Raw genomic sequence first — 22,716 nt, forward strand, 5'->3', positions numbered from 1 at the left:
AGTTGCGCTAAAAATCTGACCCAATCAGTCATTCCCAGAAGCAATTAACTGCAATTGGCTGGGCTTGGATTCGTTCTCCATCCCAGTGTGTACCTGTGTGTGAAGTACTGTCACTACTTCACAAACAGAAAGTAAGTAAGTCACTGAAAGTCACTACAGTAGTGACTTTCAGTGACTTGTTTTTTTTCCACCACATTCATTCAGCTAAAGTCCTGTAAGACGTCAGGTTTCTTTTTACTTAAAAGACCGTCTGGCTCTCGAGGAAAAAAGTATTTTTAAAAAGGGCTGTACTTTCATACTTTTAAGTAAAACAAGTATTTGGCAACTATCATAAATTTAAAAAAGTATTAGAACTCTCAGCTAATATTACTGGGCCAAGAACATGCAAAAAGCATTTAAAAAAAACTACAAACAAGACAGCAAATACACACTAAAATTATTTCTGGGGGTACATTCAAAGGCCAAACCCACATAGGCCATATTACCTTGACTCAGGGGGGGGGGAACCATATCAGCAGTGTTGTAATTCCTTTGCAAAACAAATGAATCACTCCAAAGCTAGTGGAGATTAATTGTGCTCTGTGCCTCATTGGGCTTACTAATTACAAGAAAAACAAAGTAAGATTTAATTAGTTTTTTTGGCTTTAAATTTAATGTTAAAGGTTTTCTGGGTCCAATTAAGTGAGATACACATAAACCTGCCAATAGATATGCAAATTGAAACAGAGTTGTGTGAGTGCTAACTATTAATATGACCTGGATGCAGCAACATGTTGCCTGCTTTACATTTTTCTGTTTTTGTAGTTTTGTTCTACCTTTTTTCCAATTAACCAGCAAAATCCAAAGCAAAACCAGTTAACACTTCAAGTTACACAAAATTCTTAATTACCTGTTGCCTATTACCAGAAAATGGCTAAAGTTAGCATTCAGCTACTAACTAGCTTATATTTCAGAAAGCTAGTTAGTGGCTTAGAGATAATATTACTGTGTGGTAATGTTAGTCAATACCATAGTAGAGGTGTGAATTACTAACTAACATTATTGTAACTAATGTACTTTCTAGCTAATTAAATAGAAGCTACAGCTGTGTAAATTTACTAGCTAGCATAATGTAAGCTCAGAACAAGTTAATTGTTAGCATTAGCTTTGTTGCTATGTTATGTCTAATCAAGGGTTTAAATTAGGTGCATTAATTGTCATTCACTTCTTCAGTGGTGAGATGATCATCATTGATACGATATATTTATATGACTTCTTACATGGAATGCAGAAGTAAAACTTTAAATAAGCATTTGAGATTCTCACTCTTAATGGCGCCTCATAAAAAAAATAGTGCCCTCCAGGTCAAAGCATGTCTCAATTCCTTTTTGTTGCATGTCATTGAATATTGTTATATTGCTTGTACATGGAGTTGAGGTTGAAGCTCATGAAAGAGGATACCTTCTTCTTGTGATTGCTACATGGAATATATTGCAAGAGAAAGTTCGGGCAGATTGCCAATTACTATTTTAGACTGTAGGAAAGCACTTCTGGGAAGTGGATGGCTTTTTTGTGCTGACTCGTGGTTTTGCACAAAACTGCCTTAGTACATGTGCATATAAGTGTGTATGTGATTTACTCATCTACTTTATTGTTGCACCAAACTTTAGCTATCTGTGTATGAGTGTGAGTGTGTGTGTGTGTGTGTGTGTGTGTGCGTGTGTATGTTTGCATCCTTTGCCCTTCATTGAGAATTCAGAGCTGCTCTATTTTTGTGCTTCACATTTCTCATCAATATTTCACTCCCTCTCCTCCTCTCCTCTTCTTGTCCTCCCTCTCTCTTTCTTGGGCATCAGAATGAGGTTTTATCTATGCTCCACCACACACTATTGAAGGGCTGGCTGGTTGACTGGCTGGGATCCCGTTGGGACGATATGAGTTGCGTCTGGTGCTGTAAAGAAACTGCCACCGCCAGATGGTTGCAAACAATCCTTTTGCAATTTGTTTTTAACCTTTATTTACCCACAGTTGGTTGACAGGGTCCAACACATGGCCTCACAGTATTATACTATCCACAGAGGAGTTGTCCGGTACAAACCATCTCTTTGACACGGGGTCATTTAACAAATCCACTGGAGCAGGGGCAGTCAAGGGCAGGTCAGCCGATGATAGCTGTTGAATATAGTTTTGTGGCATCATCTCCCCCCTGCTGGGTCAATTCAAGCTGCCCCATCAACACAAATGACTCAACACAGACTAAAGGAGACAGAGGTTTTAAAAGAGCATAGACCCCATGTAGTGCAACATAATAGTAGCATTCCCCCATACTGATTAACCAAGGCATTCAGTACAATGTAGCTGACGCTCAAACGTTTAACCTTTGAACAGACATATCTGCAGGTAGCACATCTTTGGATTATTTCTCTGCTTGTATCCATTCCAGCACTTCCTTCAAGGGCAACTCAAAGCAATCTTCTATTTTAAAGGTTTGTGAGTTTTGTAAGTTTATCCTATCTGTTGTTTTTGTTGCCGTATGCACGTCTCTGTCTCACGTCTGTGTAGGTTTGTCTCTAATCATCTCTTTCTAGGTAAATGCCGGTCCCTCTATCCAACATCTCTTGCCCTTGCAGCCACTACAAATGGCTGTACACCAATGAGTTTGGTTCTGCTCGAGGTTGTCTACCTATTTTCTTTTGGTTGTCGTTAATATGCTGCATCTTTAAAGCAGAAAGAAGGAATTTAAAGCCCAATAGGAAAGCAGTCTGTGAAGAAGCCACAATTTTTAGTTTCATTTCACAGGTTTTTAACGATTTCTTTCTTGAAGAATTTCAACACATTCTGAAATGACAGATTATTAGGTTTCAATAGAGTCCTTATTTCTGCTTTTAGTCTTTACAGTTCAAGAATAGCATAAACTATTGTAACAATATATCTGGATATGGATTGTAGGCTGACTTTTGAGGATTCACAACAAGATAAATGTATTGTATCGTATACGTATATCATTAATGAATATATAAACACTCTTCTGGAAATCAGCAAGTGCTATTTAATCCACATTAACACTGCATATGTCAAATAGATTAAACCATAACTTCATCCAATTGCCCCTTTCTAGTCTGTTTATACAATGCAATTGGCTGTTGCTGGATCATTAAATGAGTATCTGTTTCCAAGGAAGATTTAGAGTTTCCAGTGTAAGCTTTTTTAACACAACTTTTTAGTATTTAGGCTTTGGGAGGATATGAAGTCCTTTCACAGTCATAACTTTGTTAACAAAGTCTTCTCTGATTTTGTCAGGAACCCTTGAATTTGCAAGTCTGACTTGAGTCATCAGCCCCATTTCCACTAAGCGGTTCAGTTCAGTTCTGTTCGTACGGTACGGTAACATATTGGCATTTACACTGTCAAAAGTTGTGAATGGTACCAAAATAACCGAGTAGTACTGCCTACTTCATTGCTACCCTTCTGTTGGGGTGCCAAGCGTACAGAGGCGTACCCTAAAAGGTGCAGCTAGACACACCGGTCCAGTCAGTTGATTGGTTGAAAGAATTATCACTTCCGGATGGATTAATTCTTCTCTTACCCCTGTTTCTCATGAAATAGATGTAGATGTTTTTTTAAGCTTCTGAACTGCGATAGTGACGATCATTGAAAGGAAACTGACTGTATCCTTTTAAAATGTGTGGTATTGAAAAGAAAAAAGTTTGAATGCCTTATTTAAAAGCATTTAATTGGTGTAATTGTAATTGAATTCAGGGGCCTGGAAATTCCCAACGCTCAGAACAAAACCTGCAGACTAGATCAAGATATATCGATTTAGAGACTGAACCTTGATGGGACCATGTGCTTTATACGGATAGGTGTTTTCCTCCACCACACTAAGTTTGTGAGAATGCAAGGCCTCTGATCAGATTGTGCCTTTCTGTTTTACATTTATGAATGTCATCATGTCGTATTTGACTTTAATGTCTGTAAAAGTCTACATGAAACGTATTGCTGACCTAATGGAACTGTGGATTTGGCCTACAGTAGTCATTTTTTCCACAAACTTTAACATCTTTGTGGTTAATCTGCAATTGAAATGAGAGATCAGTGGAGCATGACTAGACTCTGGATCTCTGGTAGAGTTGTGTACCTTTGACGGAAGAAGATACAAAGTTTTCTCCAACCATGAGAGGATGAGCACAGTCAGGAGCATCAAAAACATTACACAACATTTGAATATAGTATCCCTCAGAGAGAATATTCAGTCCTTCGCAGAAGAAATTTAATCTGCTTAAGAACAAACTTTGTTTATTATTTCAGCTACACACACCATGTCTCACATCGTACTATTATTTGTTGAATAATGAGATAATTGAATAATGATCCCAGATTTAAAAATCAATGTTTCAGTTTAGTGAATTGATATAATTCAATTAGTCAACTCACTAAACCCAGAGGTTTGGAAAAGTCCCTGCATTTAAAACAATTTGTCACTGAAACCTTAATTATATTCGCAAATGATGAGGACAAGTGGAGCACTAACCTCGACGGAGTTCAAGCCCGTAATTATTTACAGTGTTTACTTATAATACATGCAGCAAGTTGGCCGTCCCATTGCAGGGTTGACTTTCTTTAATTCCTATAACAGAAACTTTTGCTTCATCAGTTGACTTCAGTTTGATATTTGGAGTCTATTCGTGAAATCTGTAGCAACACACATACCTGCAGTTGCCAGCTGAGACCCAGGGGAGCTAAATCATGCCTGCTAATTAACCATCAGGCCACTTTTTGATACCTGGCTGTGCTCCAGCCATGCTTTCGAGTGTTAGTGTTATTTTCCCCTCTTTGTGTATCAGAATAAAGGAGTGATTATGAAGGGCATTTGCCCCTCTGCCTGCCTTTATTAGGCCACACATGAAGGGCTTTATTTCATCAGAGCTGACGCCCTCCCCAAGAGTCATTTCTTTTTGCAATTTTCTGCTCGGTTTCATGTTCCATTACCGGCAGATTATGCTTTTTCTCTGTATTGCACGTACTCTCATTTATGGATGAGCTCACACACAAACACATTTGCAGCAATTACACACCCACACAGCTACACACACATATTGTGAATGCTCATGATCCATGCTCTGTTGTTATTGGACCACTGGTTGCTGAATGGTGAATGGGAGAGCGTGCCTGGAGGAGAGGACAGTAGTTAAACCAGCACTGAATTGCTTTCTTTACTATGAAAGTAAAATCAATTTCAAAAACCCATTACCTGTATGGATGATTTAAAGGCACTCTGTGAAAGGAAAGGGGAGCTTTTACTTCCTATTTCATCCTAATTTCTCTCTATGCGTTTACTTGTGTGTTTGTGTGTGTGTGTGTGTGTGTGTGTGTGTGTGTGTGTGTGTGTGTGTGTGTGTGTGTGTGTGTGTGTGTGTGTGTGTGTGTGTGTGTGTGTGTGTGTGTGTGTGTGTGTGCATTTTTTGTGCGGTGAGATTGTAAGGGAAATTGGCAGGAACCCCTATAAGATATTATATTGACTCTAAAGGTGCTGATTCAACATATTATGATTCTTTTATGAGGCACTCCAAGGATTTGATATTTGAAAGTCAATTTATTGGCCATGAGGGGCACTACTAAGTATGTGCAAACAGTTTAATGTCTTCAGCCAAGTCTGAAAAAGTTATATTGATGATGCCATCGTAATGCCATGACTTTTTCACTTTTTAAAAGCCTTTGTTACTTACTGAAGGCAGTTTGGGTGTGTTTGGTGTTTACCAGGGAAGGAATATCTTAAGAAAGGCACAAGTCTAGCATGAGAAGTGTAGGATTTAGTGTTAAATATAAGGTATAGGAATGTCAGTATATCTCTGCCCAATTCTCTAAAAGTTTATAATACTCTCTTTTGAAGCCTCAACATTTTGGCCGTAGCCATTTTTTATTTTTTGCAACCAGATGTTGTGAAGACAGGGTCGGTACACGTTGCTACATTCTAGTCTTGGTTTACAGGCTAAGTGAAATGTTTGTGCCAAGGGATTTGATAGTGACGTTCATGTTCCACTTAAGATAACTTGAAATCCTGCTGGTTATTCTGAAACTTTTACTCTTGTGTTACCATGATGTCAAATGTTGGTTTATCCAAAACATTTATGGCCCACAAATTGAGTCACTTGCAACATTTGTTGCAACAAAAAAGTATTTGTGACTTTGTAAAGACTTGGTGAGCATGTTATCTTGCTGATATAGCATTCAGCTTTAAGCACCTGTTGTCTTCATGAAGCCTAACAGAATCCCTCACATGGCTGTATTGTGGACTCTTTTATCAAGGTTTTCACACTCCTCCCTCTCTTGGGGGCTTATTAAATGTATGGTGTTGTGACTTTTCAAGTTTTACTCACACTTTAAGTGTAAATAAAATAAATGTCATCAAATGTTATTTGTTTGACACATGTTATAAATTATGATGAATGGAAACTGTAACCAAACTTTATGTTTCAGCTACGCAGGCGGTGAAGGTGACGTCCTAGTCTGGTTCACATCAGGTGTTCTAAAGCCCCTCAACGTTTTGACATGGCAATGCTAATATGCTGAGATGCAGCTTGCTGAATTATCAGGAAAAGTCGTTGTGCATCAATGTTATGTTCTTTAGCATTTGTGTAGTTAAATAGTAAAGCCTTGTTTTGATTTGTGAGGAAGCAGTAACCTAACACGCTTTTAATTTTAAGTTATTTCTTGTTGTTTTTCTGAGATCTTGACTTATTTTTCTTGTTATCTTCTAAAAAAAAGGCCAGTTTTCCCTTTTTAACTGATTATTTTATGTCTTCAGGTAACAAACCTTGTTTTCTTGTGATAATTTTCCGGTAATGAAAAGAACAAAACAAATAGGCTGGTCGCTGTGATAGGAGAAACCATGCCATGCCATGCTGACCCTGTCCACACCAAAGAGGTAAGTTTAGCCTATTTCAATCATTCTTTTGTTTGTCTGTTTGTTTGGTTGTTAATAATATAGTTTAAGATTTCAAGAGCAATCACATATGACTTGTTTTCAGTGGAAACTAATCAATACATATATGGATGCATGTGCGCTTAGGGCTTAGTTCTGCTTTGCTTTGGAGAGTAAACATTATTTTGCCCTCTATTGTCTTCCTTAGTGTTTATCTCTGTGTGATGCCAAGTCTAAACTACCTTTCATGCTGTTAGATATAATCAAAATAGTCTTAATCAAGCTTTCTTTGTTGTTACAATTGTCTAAAATCAATTTCTTGACCTTGAATTTGGACCATACATGTGATGTTTGAAGTTGAACCTCTGCAGTTATCACTTTCACTGCGTCCCGCTGTTCATTTAGTGAAAAACAAAAGAAGTTAATGTGTTGATTCAGCTCGTACTCCCATCATTATTTTTTGGTTTGAACTCAAATTCCCTGAAATATTCTAACAGTTGTTGTTGCCCTTCATCAAACTGGTGCTGTACAGATTTAAAAAAAAAAAAAAGAAACATTGCATATTGCTTGTTCCTCTAGTGATTATGCTGCATACTTTTATTTCTAACAGTGGGGGAGTCTATGTCTTCTCTTGCATGACTGACAAAATTGCTATGTTTTCCAAAGTGTTGATGCTGTATATGAAATGAAGAAATGTGTTGTATTTTTTAACAGAGCATTTTATTTGGAGGCGTGCAGACGGACTCAGGAGGATATGGAGCCAAACAGAGAGAGAGAAGAGCCTGGTCTTTTACTCCAGTCTGCTGTTGTGGTGGGCGAGAATAGAAATGCCTTGCACCATTATGTTTTTTTCCCCGCTGGTGTTAAACTTAACAGTAGAAATATGCAAAAGGACATGATTGTTGTGAAGAGAAAGAAAAAGAGGAGCCACTTTACCACCGGATGTGGGTACAAGTGTGTAATAGAGCTTGTGTTTACTGCAGCCATGCTTTCTGCAGGTGAGTGTGTGTGTGTGTGTGTGTGTGTTTACCATTATTAATTTAATGTTATGTAGCAATCATTAACTCCTAAGTTAATTAGTGTGTGTGCATGTGTGTGCATGTGTGTGCGTGTGTGTGTGCACACAGGAGTTCATTGGGCTCATTTAAACACCATCAGAACAAATAGATGAGTGTCAGCGGTGTTATTGACAAGCAATCTTTGATTCATCCTCGACCTCCTCATCCGTAAATGTGCCGCTCCTCTCTGATGAGCACGGCTGACTTTGATATGGTTTGTTAAGGTTGTTTATTTCATCTGAGTTTTTATTTATTTATAACTGTTAAGCAATGGAGGGAAATGTCTTTTAAACGTCAGCTCAAAAAGCACAAAACTGTTACTCTGTTGAAGGCTTTAGTTCATCAGTCCACATGCATGAGTCACATTTCTGTTGGCCTTTTAAGCGAGAAGATTGTGTTTTGATGAGTAATCTGCATGCTCACAGACAGATTGTGAATGAACATTCTGTATCAAGGGAATTAAACCAATTATTAGCAATGATTTCAGAAAACGTAATCTTCAGTTGAGGGCACTAGCTGACTCATTTTGTAGCCTGCGTCACTGCTGAACACGTGGTGAACGTAAGCTATTACGTTTGTTTGTTTTTTTTAGATTACTCTTTGGGATTCTAAGACTTTTTTTAGAGGATATTTCAGTGGAAAAAATAGGAAACTGGGAAGAGAGAGTGGGGAATGACATACGGAAAGGTGCTGAGGGTCGGAGTCAAACCTGGGCCGTCACTTGGAGGACTATAGCTGTATATGGGGCGTGCATTACCACCACCAGCGCCCCAGTTTATACATGCTTTATTTCAGTTATGATGTTGGATGACACTCTGTTAATCCTACCCTCTTTCACAATATCACAGCTGTAACTGGTAAGGGGCAGCTGTGGCTCAGTTGGTAAGGTCGAGGATTCGATTCCAAGCTGGGCAACATGTCCTATGTGTCCTTGGGCAAGACACTTAACCCTGAATTGCTCCCACTGCTTCGGTGGCGGTGTATGAATGGGATTAGTTACTTCTGATGGATGATACTAAGTTGCGATCACTACCATCAGGGTGTGAATGGGGTGGTGCGACATGCAGTGTCAAAGCGTTTTGAGTTGTCTGAAGTCCAGAAAAGCACTATGCTCAAGTCCATTTAACTCTGCTTAAAGATGGATTATATGGTAAACATGTTACAAACGATTTTGTTGAGAATATGAAAATTGTTATCATCAGTGTCCTTACAGTATGTTGCCACTTTAACATGGCGACCTTTGTGTGTCACCAGGACATTTGGTTCCAGGATGACCACCACTTATTTAACAAGAACTTTTCATGGTGACCTTGTGACCTGTCTAAATATTTCTTATTTTCGGGAGACATGTTGCATCTTTAGGTTGTTTAAACTCGATGACGTTTAAATCTTGGTCTCGAATGAACCTTCTGGGTAGACATGGGGCAAAGTGGATGTGCCCCTCTCACGTTTTATCTGTCAACTTGTGTGAAGTTTTGATAACTTAAAGACACATTATCAATACAGCGACTGACTGTTGACCTTTAAATTTGTGTTGATTTTGCGACTGCGGCTGGTTTAGCTCAGTTGGTGGAGCAGGCGCCCCATGTACTACATGGCTACAGACCTCGTCTCACTGGTCGCAGGTTTATGATGTATGTCATCCCCCACTCGCTCTCCACATTTCATGTCTCTCATCAGCTGACCTATAGCTTATAAAAGCAAAAAAGACCAAAAACACACATTTAAAACATATTAAATTATTATTATTTGGTGAGCCCTGTATTTGCTCATTTCATCCCATGTACCCATCATTTTCTAACAATAAATCTTGTTTGCTAAGTTTTACCTGGCTTCTCAATTTGAGGGTTTTATAAGGAAACATGTAAAATAATTCTCTTTCTGAAGTCTGATGCAAATCAATTTGTTGAAATCCAACCCCATGGCAGCAGTGACAGGTATTACAAAAACTATATAGACACAGTGAATGATCTGGCTGTGTGTGTTTGTAGGTCTTATAAAGGCATGATGGACGAGGCTTCAAAGTCATGAAACGAAGCCCACATTAAAGATTCATTCTTTCCGTGCTGCTCATTGTCCTTTGAAATGCCATGAACTCTGATTTAATGCAAATCTGCCTTTTGCTAAGCTACATATCTTTTCATGAGGATATTTTTCTCTGATTTCTTTTCTATCTACCTTTGTGGTTAATTCTCTTTTCTGTAGCTATAACTTTAATAAAGGCAAGTTAGTTTAAATAGATCCATTTGCAATGGATATGAATAGATATAGAGCTTTATAGTATCAAAAAATTGTGAAATATTATTTTTGTTGCTCATCTCGGTCACACAATCGTTGCTGTATTGAGCTGAGAATGAGCCATGGTCATATACACATGCTGCAGGCTGAGCTTTGTGCTTATTTACCATCTCTCACCTCTTAAATAGTGTTAGCGTACCACACACTGACTGTCGTGACCACGTGCTTGTTTATTTATGCTGCACCCTTAAGGTCTTCTTCAGCGAGAGAGAGAGAGAGAGAGAGAGAGCGACAGACAGAGAGAGAGAGAGAGAGAAAGATCTGCATATCCTCACTTGAACTTCTGAGACAGAAAGCGAGAAAAAACAAACCAAGGTTCTTTGTTCAAACTCTTCCTGTGAAAGTATATTCACTGAGGGCATTATTCAACAGTGAGCAATTGTAAAAGATGTGGGGGAAATTCTTCACCTCTATAAAGTAACGTTTTGAAATGCTAAAACCTAAACCTTTACTGGGGGAAACACTCAGGAGTATAACATGACAAAATGTTAAGAGAATGACATTTAACGGCCGGTTTATTCAGAGCAGGGCGGCAGGGAAAGGTTGTGAAACGCTCATAATGACATTTACAGTAACCTTTTCGTGTGGCTTTTTCAAAAAAGGGTTAAAACCACAGAGACGGAAAGATGGGGCCATGTTAGGTCGTTCCTATTAATCAAAGTGTGATTGCACTGGGCCACAGCCTGAGGGCAATTTCTCTTCTCACTCATTAAGGAGTGAGGAGCAGGAGGAGGCAGGGCCACATATAAAGCAGTCAGAACCACGGGGTGGACTGATGGGTAAAATGTTTGTCCTTTCACCAATCAACCGAGGGGTCAAAAGCTCTGTTAAACCTATTGAAGTGTCTTAGAGCTAGACTGAGCTATTTCGGGGTGTTGGGGGTGGGGGGGGGGGGGGGGGGGGGGGGGTATATCAATTCAGCCAACATTCTCATGTTAAAAATGTTTTCACAAAAGCTCAATTAGCATGAACGTTTTATCGTTGCCAAATTGCTCATTATTATGTAGAAATGTGCTTAAAACACTGCAGTAATGCACATTAATTATGGAGGAAAAGCCAGTAAATGGAGCTGATTTAAGGGAATTTAATGAAAGACCTCAGTGAAAATGTGATGAGACATGTACTAAATGTTTGTGAATGAGACCTGCTGCTGTCAAAGGACTGAGACATGACTTCTGCAGGCAGAATTTTTTCATTTCAACCTCCTCCAAATTAGATTTTCACTTCACAAATGTCATCCTTGACGGATCAGAAACCCAAATTGCTTCCAAAAGCAATCAAATATCTCCATTTTTGGTGCTCAGAGTGAACCAAAAAGGTAATGTTTGTAACCGGAATGAATGAAAACTACTTCTGCAACATTTTCAGTGCTTGTTTTAGATAAGCCGCTGACATTTAGCTGTCACTGTCTCCTGACAGAGGAGCAGAGGGGCCGAGCCGTGCAGCTACAGCAGAGCACATATCCTGAGGCCATGCGGTCCCTAAACTCAGTGAAGCACAGTCAAATGTTAGAGCACCTGCTTGCAGAATAGAAATTTTATCGACTGTGGGAAATGTTATCCTCGGGTTTAAGCACCTGAAAGTGTTTTTCTGCTTCCGACCTTTAGGATTTTAGCAAAACACATTCCCACACACAGAGTTTAACTTGCTAAGATCATAATATTGTTTTCATGTAGCAGTGGTTTTAAGAGCTTCAAACAAATACATAAAAAATGATTATATATGGAGAGAACAAAATCACAGTGGTGGAAAGAAATTAAGTACATTCGATGAGGTACTGCATCCTGGGTTTGATTTTGTAATGCTATTATTTAATATATAAAATAGAATAACTGCTTTTTACCTCTTTACATAAACCATATCCAGGAGCATAAGCTCTCTAAATGTAGAGTTGTAGTCAAGAACACTCAAACTGAGACCAAGACGTATCCGAGACCAGAGTGCTTTTTTTAAAAAGAGGAGTTTTCCTTCTAATCACTGTAATGATGTGGTAAAATAGCCAATCAGTGAAGGTCTTGATTAGAATTCTGGAGTCTGCCCAGTCTGAGACTGAGAGACAGTAAAATACTTATGATACTGAGACGAGACCTTCAAAAAGTGATCTCGAGACCGGTCTTGAGACCAAGACTGATTATGAGCACTACAACGCTAACTAAATGTGACCACTATTAAAGGTGGGGTCGGTCATTCTAGTGAAAGATTGAGAATATTTGAACACAACTGCCAAACTAATACATCCTTCTGTACTCCTCCAGAAGCTCCGCCTCCTTCATTAATTGACACCATGCCATGGAAACAACTCAAACAACTACCTTATAAGGAGTATGGCCAAATCAGGAGATTTGGCTGTCTAATAGTAAGTAAGCCTAAATAGAGGAAGCCGTTTTTTCACTTTCTTTATAGCCTTGATCTCTGAGATTTGAAAGAGAGATAGTAGCCAGCAGAGGCAAAGGAGTGAAGGACTGAGTGCTACTGGTTGCTCTAAGTCTCTTTGTTTGCTTTCATTTGCAGATTGAGGAATAACACAGCTTAATGGGGTTTTGGAGATATACTGTATTTGCTGAATATGACAAAGAGTGTTTTGGATCAGACGATTTTCAGACCTCACCTTTGATAAACTGTAACAATAATACACTCAGCGCTACCTTGACCAGCTACAACTAAACAAAAGTGCTTCACACACACACACACACACACACACACACACACACACACACACACACACACCCGACAGCCTGCATCAAAAATATCTAAGGTGATCTTAAAGTTATTTAAATAAATGTATGAAATAAATCCTTACTCGAAGACACAACTAACTAAAATTTCATGTATAGTAAATAAAATAGAACAAAACAAAAAGAACATAGTTGCTGTATTCTGTCCTCTCTTCCCCGCTGTGATGCAGTACTAATGTGCTAAACGGGTCCGAACAGGTTTAGTCAGACTACAGCACTTAATCTAAAGAGGCTGGGTGCACACAAAGGATCTTGTTTGAACAGAGGTGTGTATTTGCATGTCAGTTAGTCCACCTGTTGTCCCCGAATCTGGGCGGAGCCTTAAAAGTGTTTGCATGTAGGTTGACTATGGGGAAGAGATTTTTAGTATCACCTAGTACCAGAAGAATGTTGAAAAGCTGGGAAGGCTAAACAAGAGTTTTGTCATGTAAACTGTCCCTGATGAGTGTGAGAAAAGTTGAGACCCCACAAGCTGTAGTGGGTAACAAACACACACACACACACACACACACACACACACACACACACACACACACACCCCACACACACCCCCCCCCCCCCCCCCCCCCCACACACACACCACACACACACACACACACACACACACACACACACACGTGTAGGTATTTCCCAGCTCCCTTCTCTCTGTCAGGTCAGTTGAATATGTAATACTTTGAGTGATGAACAGCAGCTGATAGATGCGGATGTGCTTTAGCCCTGGGCTGTTCTCAGTGTTTGTAAGACACTTGTGGGTGTGACTTGTACGGTATAAGAAAGCAGCCATGAACCTGTTGGTCGGTAGCATTCCCCTGTTATTAATGGGTTAGGCTGGTGATTGTCAAATTTTCTGTTACTTTTAACAAATCCCATAAAATGACCAAAACAGACAGTATTCAAAGTTTCTCTAACAACACTCTCATAACATCCATAACTTGGGAGAAACTCTGGCTTAAAGCATTTCAATTTCTAACTCAGTAAATTGTACAGGTCACATAAATGAACTTAAATTACAAAAATTAAAGTTTCACTTAACAAGCTTGGCACAGGACTAAACAGCACATTGGTTGATGACTAATTTCAGGTGCAGGTTTTGTCCTCGAGTGCTCCTCTGTGGGGCCAAATTCAGTTAAACTACAATGTCCATGCCCATCACACTTATGAAGCATTTCAACCTGGGGCTAATGATAGGGCCTAATGATGTGTTGTTGGTTGTTGTTTACTGTTTTTGGTCAACAATGAAGGTGTGTCACTTTATTAAGCTACAAATGCAATACATGCTGTGGTATGGATTCATGTGGGTTTGGGACTGTTTGTGGAATTTGTTGACAGAGATGAAATATGAGTACGACCTTTAAGTCTAAATGGAGTTCAACAGTTTTTGGAAGTTATATCAGTGATACTGATCGATGGCAGACAGGGGCGGAACTTAAACAATGCTGATCCAAGTGACAGGTTTGAGCCTTTCTATTAAAGGTCTCATAGGTGTTACACAACCACATGATTCTGAGATCCAGCTCACCTTGTAATTCAAATGACAAATGTGCTGTAGCATGTCGTTTTAAATGTCAGCATGTATGTTCAAATGTATATACACACATTTTACAACACACAGGATTTGATTTTTTATGAGTAAATCAGCATCATTGATTTTTTAGTAGTGCAAAAACCCATTTAGCAGCTGCAGTTCTATCACCAGTAGCTCAGCGGCCCATGTTGTTGAGCAAAGTGCTCATCCTGAAGAATGAAGAAAGAGGAAAACAAGACATTCAAGTCTTCTGGGACTCCAGAGCAGAAGTCTAGATTAGAGGGAGATCCTCTTAAAGGCATCGTGCAGACAGGATACTCTGCCTTGTTCCCTCCTCCCAACAACATCTCCTCTGAGACTGCTGATTTAGCTGGGAGCAGGCTAGCTGCGATCCGCTTTGTCCAGATGCACACATGTACACACCCACACACACACACACACACGGAAGACAAACCCCACTGTGGATTGAATACATCCATGCCACTGCACAAAGGAACAAAAGCTCCTGCTCAGTGACAAACAGAGATTTGGTTGTCATATGTTTGTCTTACATGAGTTGCTGTTAAGGCTAACAAGTAGCTTTAAGCTGTGGAGGGTTTGCACAATCACACACATGCATGCACACACAAGACTTAAAGCACGACAGAGGCTGGAGTTTCCCTAGTAACAGGCGATACTTCCACACTGTTGGCCACAAAGATTTATGAATATACATGCACACAGTTTACGTGCGATGTATACACACGCGTACACACACACACAAGCTGGCAGTAGCAGCTTTGGCAGTCAGCTCTCACACTCTGTACACAAACCAAAATATATGATACATACAGTAGAGTTGAAACTGGTGCAGACACACATACAGTGTCATGTCAGATGGCAGGAGCTTTTCCTAAAGCTAACAATGCAGTGTGCGTTATCTTCCTGAAGCACAAACACAAACAAACACCCACACACACAACTTGTGAGTCCCTCTCTGAGGCCTATTAGTCACACCCCACAAACACACACACAGACAAATTCTGAACACAAGCTGCCCCAGTACTCTGATTTTATATACTCACAGGGGAAGTCTGACGCACTTACACACACACACACACACACAAGCACACACAATCACCCACCTGGGGCAACCTCAATTTAACATGCAGCCTGTTAGAGATGTACTGAACAGACAGCAGCAGGTGAAACAGAAGAAAACAAAACGGTGAAAAAAAAACAGATTTAACTTAATCTGGGTAGAAATGAAGCAAGAACTACATGATTAAAATACAACCTCCACAACCATAATATGCTTTTTGTGCCAGTTTTGAAAATTAAAGTAGGCAGCAAAATGTTTTTTTTGGCACCGCTGTAACAAAGGCGAGGAGAGTAAAGCAACACAAACACCACACAGAGCAACAATGGAGAAATACTCGCTGACAGGAGCTAAAGGGAATTAGAGGAAAGGCAGCTAACAAGAGAGGACATAACGTCTATATATTTACAGCTAAGAGCTGATGGAATCAATTGATTGGGTCAATAGCTGAAGAAGAATATTCTCAGGGTGTTTTTACAAGGCTTGCAGGCTTATTAGTCTGTGTGTTGACTTGAAACATTTTTGAGGGATGAGATTTTAATATCTGCACAGACAAAAAAACACACACGGGTGAGGTGGCTTTAGTCTGATTCTGCTTTTTGGTGCCAAACATAACCATTACTGAGCAAAACCATTCCAAAAGAGACAAATAAACACAAGACTAACCCTGCACACTCTCTCTCTCTCTCTCTCTCTCTCTCTCTCTCTCTCTCTCTCTCTCTCTCTCTCTCTCTCTCTCTCTCACACACACATACACACAAACTCTTTGTCTCCTCCAGTTGGCCAAAACAACTGCAGTTATTTGTGACCACACTGAGGCTAATATTAAGAGTACCTAGAGGTGAGGATTCAGCCACAGACGCTTGATGGGTGCAACATCATATCCTCCAAACCTCTTCAGCTTTTGTATACAAATCAGAAATGACTCACAGGTGTAGCAGACTGCCTGCCAGACAGAACAAAGATTCACGTTATGGCACAACCTTCCCATACATCGTCTCTCTGCTCCTTTTAGACTCAATTTAGCAAACGTAAGCAGAGGAAGACTGCCGTATCTGAGGTCATTGTTTACACCTTCACTGATGCTACATGTCATAAGAAGAGAAAGGGACTGAGACTGTAAAAAAGCCTCTTCAGGTGCTGTAACATTGTTTCCCCAAAAAGAGCGTTATATGGTGGACATATTGTTCACAATGTAGATTCAAGCAGAGCTAAAAAATAAGTTTGATAATGATATTATGAGGAAAAAGCACAAGTGAACTAAACCAGGAGAATTAGATGTGTGTTATGTCTAAATACCAAGAGAAAAAAACCCACACATGGAAAATAGCCTGAGGCCAGATTCTGTTTATATATGTTCCCAATGACCCTATACAGCTGCCTTCATACTGTAGCTTCCAGATCCTCATAAAGCCTTTATGGGTTTGATGCAGATGACCCTTTTTACTGCCTCCAAATACTGTGCAGATATATGAAGCCTATTTGGCTGGAGGCAGGTCAGGAGGCAGGAGGAGATCAATAATTCATACATCCATCTATGTGTGAGTGTGTGTGTGTGAGAGATTATGTGTGTGTGTGTGTGTGTGTGTGTGTGTGTGTGTGTGTGTGTGTGTGTGTGTGTGTGTGTGACCAAACAACACCTGCTGGACCAAAGGGATTATTTTCATATTTCAACCTTCATTTATTTGGAACCAAAAAAGGGATCAGGGTTAAATCCACTAAACTGAAATACAAAAATAAGGGACTCAAATTGAAATCAATATATGAATACAATTTTAAATTTACATCCAGTGCTGTGGAGCAGGATGGCAGCATTGTGAGAATGACAATACTCTTGTTATGGCAATAAAGAGTGAGCTTGGACAAGCCAAATGCTTCTTTAGGCAACTGCGTAGGAATGTGGGGCTGTCAGAGGTCAATGGATCAGTGGATCTGGTTTATGGTCAGTCCCGGACTTAAAGCTAACAGTAAAAAAATAGAAGGGAGACTTTTCGAGAGCCATCCCAGATCCTATCTTTCATCTTTCATCTTTCATCCCCCCCCACCTCTCTACCTCTCCCGGTCTCACCGTCTGGTCTGCCGCAGCAGGCGCCAAATCCATTATCCCGAGAAATTAAAGAGAAAACCAAACCGAGCCGTGTGCGCAATGTGCGGTTTGTTAAGGTGATTTCACTGTTCGGGGTAAATGGGTTTAGTTGTAGTCGTGTGTCCCACTCAGAAAGAATCTAATCTGAAGGGGCGTTGTCTGTTTATATGGCCGCTCTCGCTCTCAGTTTTCAACATTTTGCAATAGGATGGAAAATCCACAAAGCGCCCATGTGGTCCAGTCGCGTCCCTGCATCCATCCGCAACAACCATACAGTCCAAAACCAACAGGTCCTTATTTGTGTGTGTGCTTGTGTGCGAGTACATTTGGCTGTGCGCTGCGCCGTGCGTCCGTGCGCGCTGGCGCGAAGAGGCAGCGAGGGGGAGAAAAGGGGGAGGAGGAGAGGATATCAAACAGAATCCCTGATCACTCCTTGCCCCCGTTCACCAAAGACAGCTCTTTGAGAATTCCACTGGCGTCCACTCGCCTCCTCTCCCGGATCATGTCCTCAAGGCTGCGAAAGACCAGAGTGTGCACCCCGCTGCTGGACAGATGCACTTTGAGGAAATACTGCTGCTCCGCCGAGTGCGCCTCTCCCCCGGCTTTGAACTCCCTTTTCCCAAAGCGGCACCAGGCTGCGAAACTTTCCGAGTTGGTCCAGCATATCTCCTCGCTGCTCAGACCCAGGTGTCCCGCTGCGTTCTGCATCACTAGGTCAGGAGGAAGCGGCCGGTACCGGTACCGATTGTTCACTATCCTACCGTGGCGGCCGCTGCTAATCTCAAGCAGGCTGTCCTTGCGGATCTCGCCCTTGTGCAGGTGGATGACCTGGTCGTCCTGCTCGTAGATGGCCCAGTGGGGGGCTTGCGCCGTTGCCACCAGCTCCAGCAGGTCCCCTGGTTTGCACATAGTCAGCAAAGTTTTGGCCGAGTACACATTCAAGTCCTCGTTCTCCCGCAGCTTGGAGAAGATGCATTCCTGGGCGCAGAAGGCGGAGTACTCCACCTCGCTGACCGAGAAGGGTCCCTCCTCAGCCGGGCTGTGGTCCTTGGTGAAGCCGCAGTCGGACGGAGTGCGGTCGTCCACCTCCTCCTCTTCGTCAGAGAAGAAATAGGCGACGCCGACCCGAAGCTCGTCCTTCTCCAGCCCGGACGGATCCCCCGTGGGCAGTTCGCTGTAGTTGAGGTGGGTGATCCGATCCAGTTGATTTCCCATCAATGACCTGGCAGGGCAGAGGCATGGACTGCGGTGTCTAACAGACAGATACAGAGATAAAGAGAGAGTTTGTCAGCAGCGTAAAATACAGGAAACACATAGGCTACGTTTCATAGATCTGGATGCATACACGCTTGACTGCGGCTACATCCACTTGCTAAGCAGATAGTAGTGAGCAAAGAAAACTGTTAACACTTCCGGAGAGTCACCTGTGCAGAGTTATCGCGTGTGATTGAGCAGAAAGAGTACACTAACACAATCAATGATCGGCTGCCCCTTGCTCCCTCTCACCCATTAGTCAATCATTAATTAAAGTGGAATGTAAAAGAGCCTTCAGTTCCCATGCAAAGGAAATGGGAAAGCAAAAAACTGAAAAAAAAAATGTCTAGCATTGCAGCTATGAAGAGTGAGAAGAAAGAAAACGCTGTGGATGGATAAAGGATGTCCTGCGTCTTTACGCACGGTGCAAAATGTGAACAAAAAGGAGAAACTAGAATACCTGTGCGCTCCCCGGGCAGATGGTTAAATATCCGTTTGTTCCATTAGTACAAAGAGGGCTGCTTAGTCCCCTGCAACCCCTTTTCCTTCGTCCTCTTCCTCTTTCTTTCCACTCTCTTGTGTCACTCTCCGCACCGCGCACCGGGCGCTCCGGCTGTCGTGCGTCCTGGTTCCTCACTTCTTTCAGCACCAGCTCCTTATAAGTACCAGAGAGCGCTCCGCCTCGGCCCGCGCGCTCCGCCTTTAGTGTGTTTTTACTGGAACACAGTCACGGAGCCATTAAAAGTCGAGCCAATGGGAGAGGTGGAGAAATGTGCCAGTCAATGAGATGATCCAATCAGGTGTGCACAGGGCGGCTGGCGGCGATAAGCGACTGTTACCGTGGCATGGTTTTTGTTGTCAGAGAGCTGTGGATTCTCTGCATGATCAACGAAGTGTACGTGTGTGTGTGTGTGTGTGTGTGTGTGTGTGTGTGTGTGTGTGTGTGTGCGCGCGCGCAAGTTCAAGGCATCATTGAGGAGTGATAACAGCCTGCATATCTTAAGACCAGCATATGAGAGGAGGTTGAGTTTTTATTATGCTTTGAGGTGCTATAAACATTTCTACCATCTCAAAAATACTCCAAAAAGTGCAGCCTTATCGTAAAACGTGTTTTCACCTTGCCTGAATACAAAAGCAGCCTCTGTCCTCCAGCTCAAACATGTAATTATTTCCATATGTTGTAGTTTCACACTGCATCACTCAGGCTCTCATATCTGTCATTGTGTCTCTGTTTGTGCCTACAGAGGGAGGGGCTGGAGGCAGGTGTGTGTGTGTGCAAGGTAGATACAAAACAAAGGAGTCTACAGGGAGATTAATAAACACTCTTTATTATGTTACTCTGATGTTGTGTTCCGGAATAAAGTATGACCGAAATGAAATGCAAATCAAATTTCAGCCAGTGTGGCTCACTTTTGCATGAATAATATATTGTTCACTTGTATATTGTGCTCACCAGATAAACTTGAGTACACTTGCGGGGTGTCATCTATATCCACATCTTTTTTTTTTCAGATGGCCATCTTGCCGTTCATATCAGACCTCGTGTTTTTCCTGTCTTTTTTCATCTGAAATATATGATCAATTAAAATATTAACTGGTAGCATCCAGAGAGCTCCTCTGAGTATATTTCTCCCCCCCCCCTCCCAGATGGTTTGAGATTGCGGCATTCCAGTTGCTGACACAGAACAGTCCCTGTTCTTTGTTTCCACTGGTGACAGGCAGAGCGGATGGAAGCTTTTTCAGTAGGTGAGATATGATTGTGCAGGTTTACACACTCCTCCGCACACACAAACACACACAAAGAAAGAACAGACACAGGCTTTTCACGCTGCCATGAGTGTGTCCCCTCTATGTATTTGCACTTCCTTGTAAGAGTGTGAGTGCAGGTATCTGAGTGATCACCTTTTGGTTTGTGTACAGTGAAGCTGCAAGAGTTGTATGCTTTGTTTATGATGTAGCACTAATCTCAATGTGTGTGTTTGTGTGTCTGCGTTCCTGCAAGTGAAGTCAGACAGGAGGAAGAAAATACATACAAGATGATTTTTCCCCCCCCCACCATGGGCAGCCCTCTGGCCCCCACACACACACACACACATACACATAAAAACACTCTCAAGGTGTCATGAGACTGTCAGCAATGGCTTTGGCTACAGCTCCTCCGGGCATGTGGTCCTGCCACCTATAATCTTCAATGAGCAGAAATGAGTTCCCTTTGTAGAAGCCGGCTTTCCTGGACACACACATATACTGTATTTGCTCTATTTCTCTCTCTCTGCACACACACACACACACACACACACACACACACACACACACACACACACACACAAACACACACACACACACACACACACACACACACACACACACACACACACACACACACATCATATATGCAGCTGGTATAATAAGGCAGGGCGCAGACAGCGTTGGAATAACTACTGAGACAGGGTGATGTTTCACAACCTCAATAATTGGATATGTCTCTATTCCCTAATTACTAACTAAATCATATGCGCTGCAGCGCCATACTGTGCTGATAAAACAGATTGACACAGACACATTTGCAGCCTGTAATTTATGCACAAGGTTCATCATAGGTGCGTTTGAGTCTCACTTACTGACAGACTCATGTGAAAACACACATATCACATGTAAGATATGTGCATGCCAGCCATGTAAAGCTGATGTTTTACACACCATATTGTGTGTTGTGCTGCATTCCTGCATCAGCCTTTTATCACACTTTCATTCACTGTGAAGAAGATTTTGTTTTATCCATGTATTATAAAGAGAATGTGTTATGAAAAGTAACAGCACTACATAAAGCTTTAAACCCCGGAGGAAGAGAATGTGTTTGTGTGAATAGAAATAAAAACTGCGGTGAGTTGTTTTGTTATGCGTTTGCAGGTGTTTTTTTGTAAGAGCTAAGGCCGGCGCACAAAAAGGACCACCTGCCATGTCAACATTATCTTGGTTGTATTTCAGCATTTTCTTCTCTAAATCACAGAATCATTTGAAGACTTCTTTCTCAGTAGCAGAAAGTACAATGTAAGCTGTGTGATACTTTATTGATCCCTGTGAGGAAAGTAATCTTTTTTTGCTTGAGCATTTCCAGGAAGGTCAGAGAGCAGGGTTATCTACAAAGCAATGTCAGGCTAAAAAAGAGAGAGCATTATTATCAGTCGTGTTACTGCCAGCTGTACGGAACAAACCTGATGCAATTGGCTGTTTGAAGGCATGCCAGATGGGAGTGCTTGATTTGTGGTGCATCCAAAGTTATGGTTCACATAAGTCATAACCAATCAAATCTCCTGCTATATGTGCTCTCTACGGTAGCAGATAAGAGCAAACGGATGAAAAACCCAAACGATTTCCAAAGAAAGCATATTTAAAAAAAAAAAAACATGCAATTATGCATGTACTCACTCAGGTACTCACTGTGAACATGCAGTACAGGATCTCCATTCAGCACAAAAGTGTAGGGGGCACTATATCGAAAAGGATTTTGTTGGAATGTATTTTATGGAGAAAATTACTTTTTAAGGTAATGGAAGGTTGATAATTAGAACTGCAGAGATACACAGACCCTACGACCAAAGGAGGTCAGTGTTGACAGGTGATACAGGCTTTGCTCCTGGAAAGTAGGGGATGCCTCCCAAACCCCCCCCCCCATCATGGATATATGCACTGAGGGCTGACATCCATGTACCTCCTCTCACATGCCAACCTTGCCTTTGTCGTATTCTTCATCAGAGTCCTGGTCTTAATGGCTCCAATG

At 41.3% G+C, this 22,716-nt stretch overlaps 1 protein-coding gene across 1 annotated transcript; it reads right to left on the reverse strand.

Annotated features, from left to right (window-relative positions):
- Positions 1 to 17,252: 17,252 nt before the first annotated feature.
- lratd1 (LRAT domain containing 1) lies at positions 17,253 to 19,586 on the reverse strand. Its single transcript, XM_061052304.1, has 2 exons — positions 19,396 to 19,586; positions 17,253 to 18,933 (listed from the first exon to the last, which is right to left on the reverse strand). Exon 2 carries the CDS (start codon positions 18,894 to 18,896, stop codon positions 18,108 to 18,110), a length of 789 nt encoding a protein of 262 aa, XP_060908287.1. The 5' UTR covers positions 18,897 to 18,933; positions 19,396 to 19,586; the 3' UTR covers positions 17,253 to 18,107.
- Between the last annotated feature and the right edge of the window lie 3,130 nt (positions 19,587 to 22,716).

This window comes from Labrus mixtus, chromosome 12 (genome assembly GCF_963584025.1).
Source record: "Labrus mixtus chromosome 12, fLabMix1.1, whole genome shotgun sequence".
NCBI lineage: Eukaryota > Metazoa > Chordata > Actinopteri > Labriformes > Labridae > Labrus > Labrus mixtus.

Bases quoted from the DNA above. Each gene is read 5' to 3' on its own strand.
- lratd1 (XM_061052304.1), bottom strand. From the start codon at position 18,896: ATGGGAAATCAACTGGATCGGATCACCCACCTCAACTACAGCGAACTG.